This window comes from Phyllostomus discolor, chromosome 6, assembly GCF_004126475.2.
Source record: "Phyllostomus discolor isolate MPI-MPIP mPhyDis1 chromosome 6, mPhyDis1.pri.v3, whole genome shotgun sequence".
NCBI lineage: Eukaryota > Metazoa > Chordata > Mammalia > Chiroptera > Phyllostomidae > Phyllostomus > Phyllostomus discolor.
This window is the reverse complement of record NC_040908.2, coordinates 125,998,123-126,008,900: the sequence shown is the minus strand read 5'-3', so window position 1 is coordinate 126,008,900 and position 10,778 is coordinate 125,998,123. Positions and strand designations below refer to the sequence as shown.

The 10,778-nt window shown below is 37.7% G+C and overlaps 1 protein-coding gene across 1 annotated transcript; it reads left to right on the top strand.

Moving 5' to 3' along the window:
• The first annotated feature begins 2,006 nt into the window (after positions 1-2,006).
• Positions 2,007-9,228, top strand: LOC114500690 (olfactory receptor 6). The gene is made up of 2 exons (XM_028517445.2): positions 2,007-2,138; positions 7,409-9,228. The coding sequence occupies exon 2, from the start codon at positions 8,053-8,055 to the stop codon at positions 9,007-9,009; it is 957 nt and encodes a 318-aa protein (XP_028373246.1). The 5' UTR covers positions 2,007-2,138; positions 7,409-8,052; the 3' UTR covers positions 9,010-9,228.
• The last annotated feature ends 1,550 nt before the right edge of the window (positions 9,229-10,778 follow it).

Here is a 10,778-nt window from a genome sequence, read left to right as displayed (position 1 = left end):
AATATAATAATAACTATTTTCCTGTTGAATTTTATAATTATTTCATCTAATTTCATTTTAATAAAGTACTAATTGAGTGCGTAAATTGATATACTGTTTATAGCTCTGTTGTTTTATAAAAATAAATTCAGAAATAAAAAATTATCTTTTTTCTTGTTTATTAATTTTAGTCCAGAAAAGAAGTTCACATAAATGCTTTAAAGCACTATGCCTGTAAACATACTCATGTTTGTTGTCTTATCTCTAACAGAAAGGTATTTAAGAGGGAAGTAAGAAAATCTCCATATATGGGACAATAACCTTACTGTCACCATACCAGCTCTTTTCAGAGAGAGAGATATGCAAAGGGGATGTTATAGGCAAAGATGCATCCCATCACACATTAGATCTGTGTCCTCAATCTCCTAATGGGTGAGTAGCCCTGGACCTAATCTAAGAAACAGGTCATTTCTTGTTCCACTAGCCAAACTCTTAGGCTTTGTAAAGTCTGAGCAATCTCTCTATACTTTCCCCTTAAACATGGCCTTCAAAGTCTCACCACTCTGATAATAAAACTCTTGACAGGAGACCTGGAAAGATTAAATTAGAGGAAAGAGAAGGTTTCAATCTCATGCTTAGTGTAGAGATGCCATCAGCCATCGGCTCCATGTGTCCTGTGCCTTGTCTCCTGCCCACCTGGGCTTTGAATCCTCACTTGGTTTCTTCTTGGATTGCTAAGAGTCGGCATTCCTTTTTCTAAACCACTTCGTCAAGTTATTCTCAATAACTATTCACATTAGACACAAAAGAGAAGAGCAGTGCAAAATGACCCACAGGAAAGAGCCAAGACAAGTTTCCTTTAAAGATAAAATCTCTCAGATTGACTATTGTTAAACTTTCTTTATAGACCAAAGTTTGATTTCCTAGCTCTATGGGCAGCTGTATATCTTTTCTGCTTAGGAGTACAGTTCTCTTGAGTGGAGGGAGTGGAGAGAAACTTGTGCTCCTCCCTAGAGCTTTGTTTGCACCATTGACACTGTCAACTCGTGTTTTTTGTACTTTAATCTTTTCACCAGAAATCCCTTCTCATAACAGTAATGGTTTAAAGTAATAGGTGATGAGTGGTAATTGCTTCCCAGACAATCAGAAAGAAGAAGGAAAATCAAGACTTGAGACTAGTATTAGGATCAGTAACCAAGGTGATTTGCTGTAAAACTGTTTCTGTTCTGTTTCCCTATATAATAATGATTTAGTATTATCTCTGTTGAGCATTGGGGATCACTAGGGAAATTTCTCTAACTTCTTTGTCATTGTTGCTCTTCAAAATCCTAGAGCATTTGTGAATCAGATCCCCAAGGATATATGTCTTTTAAAAAATAGTAGTTGTCTCTACTGAGCAGTGGGCTCATTGCCTCCGGATCTCTTCAGCTGTAGGTTGTGCCTGGATGAGGACTGTGGGAGGAGTCAACATACAACACCAACCTATGTTCAGTGGCAGGGAAATAGGGAATGACAAGAAAGAGAGAGAGAGAGAGAGAGAGAGAGAGAGAGAGAGAGAGAGAGAGGGAGGGAGGGAGGGAGGGAGGGAGAGGGAGAGGGAGAGGAAGAGAGAGAGATGGAGGACTGGGAAAGGATAACATTGAATTACTACAGAGGGGAAAAACTATATAAAACAAAAAATTTCCCATTTTGGGCTCTTATCATCTTGCAGGGCACCAAACAAGCCAAAAAGTAAACTTTGAAATCTCAATTTAAAAGTCTAACCACAGATATGATTTGAGGTGATGTTGTGTTTTCCTTTAATCAATAGCAGAATAATTTTTCACTTCCCTCTAAGCCATCTGGACCCCAGAGTCTTTCCTAGGTGATGAGAATAGCAAAATCATGCAATTCTTGAGTTTGACAGAAAAGAAATTTTCCAAGATTTAGAGGAGGCTATGTTAATGTCTCTATTTTTTTTTTCTTTTTGCTTTTGTTTCATGCCATTTATTTGCAACTCCTTTTAGGTTCGGAAGCCAGGACTCATGGCCATATTCTCTGCAACATCTGCCCACAGATCTGACCACTGGACAACTCAAACAAGACCTCTACGCCAAGATTCAGACAAGATGACCTACTTCACCTAGGTTGCTAAAGAAAAATAAATAGAAAGCACTATGGTGAGTCATTTGGTGTTTAATGTCACAAATAATTTGCTTGATATGTGCCAATCACTCATTAGTAATTGTGTTAGATACTAGAGATAAGATAGACATGCAGAAAATAGAATACAATTGGTATTTTTTAAGAAATCCACAAATCTAGTAGTGATGACAGGAAATATATGATACATGTTACCATAAAATGATGCTCTGATGTCTAAAATATTGCAAAACCAGATAGCTGGTGTGATGGGCAGGAAGTGGTTGATAGTGGGGGTCATTAGGGATGGGTTAATAGTGAAGATGAGTATGAGTAGGCATTTTCCAGGTTGCAAGAGTTAGAAAGAATTTCAGGCAGAAGACAGAGTATGTTCAACTGCACAGATAGAGTCTTGAGGGAGAATATTGTATTGAAGAACTTCAGGTTCTTTGGTGTGACTTGTGCCTAGGCTGAGTATCTGGCAAGAGAAGACTATTAGGGTATAAGGAAGGTGGTGTTCAGATCATGAGGCACCAGCTATGCAATGTAAGTAAGGAGTTTTGATGAACAGTTGCCTCTAAAGGACTTGCACTGGGAGTCAAGGTTTATATTTATATTTTAGCAAGATCACTCAGTCTGGAGAGAAGAATAGTATTTAGTATCTATCCCTATTATGTTGAATGGACAGTAGACCTTTTGTCACTCTCTATCAGGTCCCAGCCCTGTGCAGTCCACGCCTACTTTATCTTCACTGAGACTTGGACTTTTGAGTTTCTTTTCCATTTTACATTCCACTGTAATTTTAGAAAACCTCTCCCATTGTTAGCAGTACTCTCCTTGTTCTCTTGCAACCAACTCTTTCTTCTGCAGAAAACCTATTTCCCTCCTGTAATATCTTCCAAATAACACACAATAATTCAGTCCCTTCTCTGACTGAGCCCCTCCTTTGACTGAATCAACACTTTCATTATAATGAAGACCTTCAGAGTAAGAAAGTAGGCAGCAACTGGGTGGAATACAGGTCAGTGTTTGAATCAGAGGTCAATGTATCATGGAGAAGGGCATGTAGATTCTGATTTAGACATATGTGGGGGTTCAGGTAAAAAATCACAAATATTAGAGGGTCTTGAATCGTGTGTAGACTTGGGGAGCAAGTTTGCTTATGGAAAACAACTAGACAAATCAGGTTTTGGAATATTCAGTTATTCACAAAGGCTCAGATTTGGTGTAAAGGTGAAATTCAGAAGTAAGTTTGGACATAAAAGACTGGAAGTAAAAGGAAACCAATTTCAGTATGGGGATCAGAGCCAGGGATCAGTATAGTGGGCAAGATGGTAAAGAAATAGGGAAAGAGAAGATGTGAATTCATGGTGGCAATGAACACAAAGAGGTGGGAAGCAATGCTTAAATGAGGAGTATAGCATAGTAGACAGTATATGTAGACTTTGGAGAGTGACAGTCTTAGGTTATAGTACCATTCTGCAAATTTTTACTGATATAAATAGAACAAAATTATTTACCTCATTATCTGTAATGTGCGATTCATAATATTGGCTTTATTTGATTGTTGTGAGAATTAAATGAGATAAAGTATGAAAAGAACTTGTATAAATTGTGCCATAATACAGGTTCCCAATAAATGATGAAAAATATGTTTATTATTAGACAGATTATATAGGTAGAGGCACAGGTGAAGAGTGAAAGATGATGAAAGCCAGGTAGGAAAACTGGGTGAGTGTTTGAGAGGGGAAAAGTGTGGGACACTAGCTCCTATGTGGCTCTCAATTCTGTACCACCAATGGTGGGGTGTGTGCACAGATCTAGGTCATGCCTGAACTAATGAAGTACTAACAACTTACTCAAGTATTCAAGAATATAACATGAACCTTAAAAACCAAGGAAGCTCTGGTAATATTAGATAAGTTGTAAGTGAGACTCATCTTCTTTCCTGCAGGTGGTCAGTGTGACAAGAGATATTGTCAGATGTTGCAGGACTCATTGTGCTGGAGATCGAGAGAATTAGTAAAGAGTTACAGGAAAAAGTGTGAAGAGGGCTGATTATATAACTTCATCCTTCAACCCTGTCTTGCTCCATTCACACTATCAATTCTTCCTAATCAAAATGCCAGTCATTCCATTATTAACTTTTTATGTCTTTACTCTGTGCCTGTGCCTTTGCTATTTTCCCTTTGTGATATTTCTCCCCCCTCCAAAATGCGATGCTTCATTTCAGTTTAAATGGCCCTGCCTTGGTGAAAGCAATCTGGGCCCCTTGGGCAGAAAGAATTATTCTCTACCCTGGGCTCCTAGTACTCAATATTCTATTGTGATGCTTATTACATTATATACTAATTCTGTGTTCCCTTCTCTGCCTCCTTTACTAGATAGTTCCAATGTCTACTTGTTGTGGTGTTTTCCTGGTAGGGGTCAAGGCGTGGGGGCTGTTGTGAGGGGAGGGCTGAGGGAGTGGGAAACTAAAACTAACATTTTAAAAATGAGAAAGGTCTGTATATTACCAGGAGGGTAGCAGCAGTGGAAAGTGAGCAGTCAATGGTAAGAAAGAAAGGGATCAATTGACTGTACAGTGTTCTAAAGCAGATACAAAAACGTGGCCAGTAAAGAAAAATCATCTTTAGGAAGAGAGATAAATTGATTGACCATCTTTAAAAGTTATAGAAAATGACTCTGAAGAATCTGCTGGAATAAGAACAATCTGCTAGAAGAATTCTTAAAACGGTAATAAGATCAGGTTTCTCAACAGCTCAAAACCTTCCAATCCACTTAGAGTAAAAGCCATCATGATTACAGCTGCTTTAAAGGACATGGTAATATGCTCATCATCAGCTCCCCCACCCCTTCCTTCTCCCACTTCATTTCTTCCTTCCACTTACCCTGCTCCAACCACACTGGACTCCTTGCTGTTCCTCACACTGTACCTCACCTTAGGGTCCTTTGCATTACCTATTCCCTTTGTGTGGAAAGCTTTTCCATGCAAAATCCAGATGGCTAATGCCTTCTTCATGATTCTCCTCAATGAGGTTTATCTCAATCAGCTATTTAAAATATGAACTTGCCACTACTGCATGCCCTCCTGATTTTCCTTGACTGACTCTATTTCTCCATTGAGCTTATCAATTTCTACATTTATATCTCTATTATTTATTCGAAGTCTTGACAAGGGTTGTATTTACAGCTTCTATCCCTCCACTGGGTTGTAACTTCTTAAGATCAGGACCTTGAGCTGTTTTTGTCTGTTTTGTTCAGTGAACTATTCAAGCATCTAGAATAATGCCTGTCCCACAGTAGGTGCTCAGTGAATATTTATGAAAAATGAAATCAATGTACAGAAAGAGATGAGGTTTTGGGGATTTGAGTTTCAGGAGAAATGAGATGTAAAGCAGATAGAGGGAATGGTCTTAGATAAGAAGTAAGGAGGAAATGAGAAGATATGTGAGCAGGGACACATAATGATTTGGTTTGTGGAAGCTGAATGAATACACATCTGAGTCTGCTTTGCCTTTGTAATAAGGAGTGAAATTGCTGAGATTTGGAGGGAAGGAGTAGGATGGTGAATTGGAGAGCAGAAGCATGAATCTTTGGGAAAAGTGGAGAGTGAACTGTTTTAATGTGGGATAACCAGACATTGTGACCCATTTGACCAAAATTTATGGTGATATTACCTGTCTCTTTTGTGATTTTTCCTCCAACAAAATCTGGGCTCAGCTCACTAGGTGTGGCTTTTAAAAGCCACCTCAGAAGGAAGTTCTAGGACCTTCCTAACATGCATCTTTCTCATGGCTCTACCTCATAGGACTATAATGACTTGTTTACTTCTTTTACCTCCTCACTACTACGAATGTGGACATGTGACTTTTTGATCTTTATATTTTCAACTGGCAGTGTTACACCAGGTCCCCCAGACATATTCAAGAGATTTTTATCTTAACAACAAATGGTGCTATATCTGCATTCATAATTTGTTGGAAATTTCTTTTTTTTTTTTAACTTAAGGGAATCGAGGTTTAGATAAGTTGAGGTTTGCTTCATATTGTAAAGTCAGTAAGAGATAAATGAGGCACTAGCACTTAGGTCTTTCAATCATTTTTCCCTGTGGTCTGAATTTTTTTTAATGCTTTAAGACATTTTGAATGTTATGATTCCTTTTGCCCATGCTGAGTCTCTTATTATGTTACTCTTTTGTTTTCTATGATTCCTGAAAACTCAGACATGAATGAGTGTATGTTCACTTGTAAAGATTCCTTCATAAACTTGCTATGTAATTGTTCGGGTTTAGGCTCTATGCTTCCACACTGCCTCACATTTGTTGGTCACAAATGACTTGGCTAAAGAGATGTGTGAAAATAAATGAAATGATAATTCTGTCGAGTTGGAGAAAGAAGTCAACTTGAGTTCTATTTTACTGTGGCCATTATTCCAACTCATATGACCAACTGTTTAGTTGTAGATCTGGGAGTTTCGGCCATGAAGTACATGTAAATCAGAAATAATAACTAAACATTGAGGACATTCCACATCTTATTCTTCCCTCCCATTCCTTAATTCTGCATTTCCCTTTCCAGATCATCTCTATTGGACTCCTTGAAAAGTAGATTAATTGTAGATTAATTTTATTTATATTAACAAGCTAACTTTTATCTCTACTTTTCTCTTTCTTCTATACTCACTTATGAAGAAATTTTGTTTCAAAATTTCAATTCTCTCCTCAGATCATATTGTGCCCTAGGAAGCCCAGCGTCCTTATGAGTTGCCAAGTGTCCAGACTCCCCACTTCCAAGGCAGTTCATTGTCTTTAAGCAATGTCCATAATAAGGAAGAATTTCAAAGTCAAGGAATAGATGGCACTAATCAAGTAACACTTCTTCTTGCAGTGAAATATCCCTAAAGAAGATGCAGATGATTGCATAAATTAATTTGGGACCAAATATGAACTTTCATGTACATATACAGTATGCATACAGGAGGAGCAATATATAATAGTTATTTATGTAATTATTAGTAATTTATAGAATAGTATTATATATATATATATATATATATATATATATATAACAATATTATTATTATCATCAGGAGCCATTAAAAACTTAAAATGTATTTAATGATTCTAAGAGTGTAAACATTCCTTTATTCAATTTTTAAGCCATTGTCCTGAAAATAGGCAGAGAGTTATTAACCAACTTTGCCATATTTTTCAAGAGACAACATAGCTGAAAATTAGGCTAGAGTCGGCAATTCTCCTGGCCAGAAGGGCCTTTTTCCAGTTAATGATCTGCTTTTATCTTTCCAGATCTTCAACTTTCCTACTTCCCTGCATTGCTTCCTGGACCATCCTTGGCACTTATCCCAGTCATCATGACCTCCTGTCCGTATAGGTGCCCCCGAAATCTGGGCATGTGCCAGTAAGGCAAGTATTTCCTCCTAATACTGCTGAAGACCTCTTTCTGACCCAGATCCAGAGGCCTCAATCCTGCACCCTACCTCATGACCCTGTATTAAAATTCTTTTAAAAATCAATTACAGTTGACATATAATCCAGGGGTGGGGAAAAGGAGGTTTACAGGCATTCCTATGGAAATTAATGTAATAATTAAGAAATATTAATATAGGAATAAACTCTGTTTTGTGTATTCACAACTGTAAACCACTTTTGTCCCACTCTGCACAATGGTTTCATGTATACAACATAGTCATTCTTAACTTTGTGTCTGTGGTGGATTTTGTTTTTCAGTTCCTGTTCTGACACTGATTTTCCAGAGAGGATCTTATGGCCTCTTGTGACTCCAAAGTCATATTATAGGACTACAGTATGGCACTAAGGTTTAACTTAATGATAAAATTCCTGTTGCCTAATGGCTCCTTGTAGCTAATGTTGATCTCACTCTTCAATTTGGTGCTACATCATTAAACACTTTGCATTTTGGCATCCTAACCATGTGGAAGAAAAATGTCACTCACATTAGTGAGTTCATCCTGGTGGGTTTCCCCACTTCCCCTTGGCTTCAAGTTCTGCTCTTCTTCTTCTTCCTCATCACCTACTTGTTTGTGCTGTTGGAGAATTTAGTCATCATTCTCACTGTATGGGTCACTGGACCCCTGCACAAGCCCATGTACTATTTTCTGGGCACTATGTCCTTTCTGGAGGCCTGGTATATATCTGTCACAGTCCCCAAGATGTTGGCTGGGTTCCTACTTCGCCCCAATACAATCTCCTTCCTGGGGTGCATGATCCAACTCTATTTCTTCCTCTCACTTGCCTGCACTGAATGTGTGCTGTTGGCTGCCATGGCCTATGACCGCTATGTGGCTATATGTTGGCCTCTTCAATATCCACTCATGATGACCACTGAATTTTGTGTTCAGCTGAACATCAGTTCTTGGGTAAGTGGCTTCACCATTTCCATGGCAAAAGTATACTTCATCTCCCAAGTTTCCTTCTGTGGCAATAATATCATGAACCACTTTTTCTGTGATGTGTCTCCCATCCTCAAACTGGCCTGCATGGACTTTTCTGTGGCCGAGACGGTAGACTTTGCACTAGCCATCATCATCCTTCTCTTTCCTCTCTCAGCCACTGTCATTTCTTATGCCTTCATTGTATCTACCATCCTGCACATTCCCTCAGCCACTGGGCAGCAGAAGGCCTTCTCCACCTGTGCCTCACACCTTACAGTGGTGGTCATCTTCTACTCAGCTGCTATCTTCATATATGTTCGACCTCGGGCCATTGCTTCATTTGATTATAATAAATTGATCTCAGTCATATATGCAGTCTTCACTCCCATGCTCAACCCTATCATCTACTGCCTGAGGAACAAGGAGGTCAAAGATGCCATTAGGAAAACCATGGCAAGTGGTAGAGCCCTTTTCTTGAGAGATTCTCTTTCCTGAAGAAACTTATACATTTCTTCTCTTTTTCATCATTTGACTGAACCTCAAAAAACACCTTAATTTGGTGAAAATCTGCCGTTATAAAAATACTGACATAGTACAATAATTTAAGGAAAAGTAGCCAGATACCAAAACAATCCTCTTTTCTGTTAGGCCTTATTTTGTCTTTCTTTTTATAACACAGTGAGTGGAATAATCAGAACTCTAAGAAACATATGAGGGGGAACAAAAAAAAATCCCAAAATGGAAATTTCTCTAGCGGTAGGGCCCCTTGTTATACATATTTCTCCCACTAGGTGAGTGTTCTAGGAACCAATCTGTATCAGTGTACCAGGTGGCATTGTTGTGAGAGGCTGCATGAATTTTTTTTGAAGACTCTTTCAACACATTTGCTCATTTCATGATGGGTGAGTTGTGAGTGCACCTGCCCACACCCTGCTGAGTATTCAGTTTTTGACTAAAAAATGGCATGACCCTTGTGTCCCTCCTCCCTATTCTCCTGATGTCACTCCAACAACTTCTTTTGTTTCCCTGGATGTGAAGTGGTGAAACAAAAAATGTCAAAAGTACTACAAGGCCTTGAAATCAATGACTTCAAAAACTGTTCTGAGTAGTGGGAAAAACATCTCAACAGGTGTACTGCAGAAAATGGAGAGTACTTTGAAGGTCTCTGAAGTTAAAACCTGTTAACGTAAATTCACAATTTTTTACAAATAAATTCCAGGTTTGTTTTGGTTCCTCCTTGTATATTGGTAAGAGTTGAAAAATAATTTTTATTCCTTAATGAAGATTTTATTAGAGCAATTATCACTTATTATCCAACTAGCTTTTAAGAGTTCCATTTGGGAGAATTTTCCATTTTGACTTTGCTTTGTTTTAAAAGTCCTCTCTGTCCAAGAGAACACAGAGAGTTTCCACTGTAGTTGACTTCATGCCTATGGCCTGTTTATTGCTTCCATGGGGGTTAGAGGACTGGCTCCTTTTCTAATCAATTCACTTTGTTGATATCTCATTTTAATTATTTTTTGGAAGCATAGGAAAATATGAGAGATAAACTTCTTTGTAGTCTTGTTTATGCATAACTTGTCATGATAGAAAGGAAAATAACATTATGTATATTTGTATATAATGTCTGTCTATATAATTATATATAATATAATATATACATAGAATTTAAAATTTCCAACAGAAGAAGGAAGATAAATCATGAAAGCATGTATGTTTATACATATAAAATATATATAAAATTTAATGCTTTCATTCTTTTCGTTTGTTGGGATTTCTATATACACAATTTCTTTTTTTGGATATGATAGTCAGAGGCTGGACCTTAAGTCAAGCTAGTGGCAATTCATTAAAGCCCATTTTTTTTTTTTTATGTAAAGTGCCAAATACTTGTTCTTGGATGCTACTTAGCTTGAATGTGTAGGATTTTCCCAGGTTTCCCAGAAAATCCTCCTTCTCATTTGTTTTTATTTTAGTTTGGAAAGGTGATGCAATATCCTCAGAAATAGAATGCTTTCTGTTAGGTATTATAAAATGATAGACGAGTGATGGATCCTATCTGGCTCAGCAACAACTCTGGATAAGTCAATTAAAGAAATATGGCCTGCCAAGAGCTTAAAGATAACAGACATATTAATTTACCCCAACACTTTGGAAAACACATTTCATAAGGTTTAATTGGGTTATTCATTTATATACCATATTTCCTTTGTTTTGATTTAATTTACCTTATGAGTACATGTCTTTTCACTTTGTATTAAGTT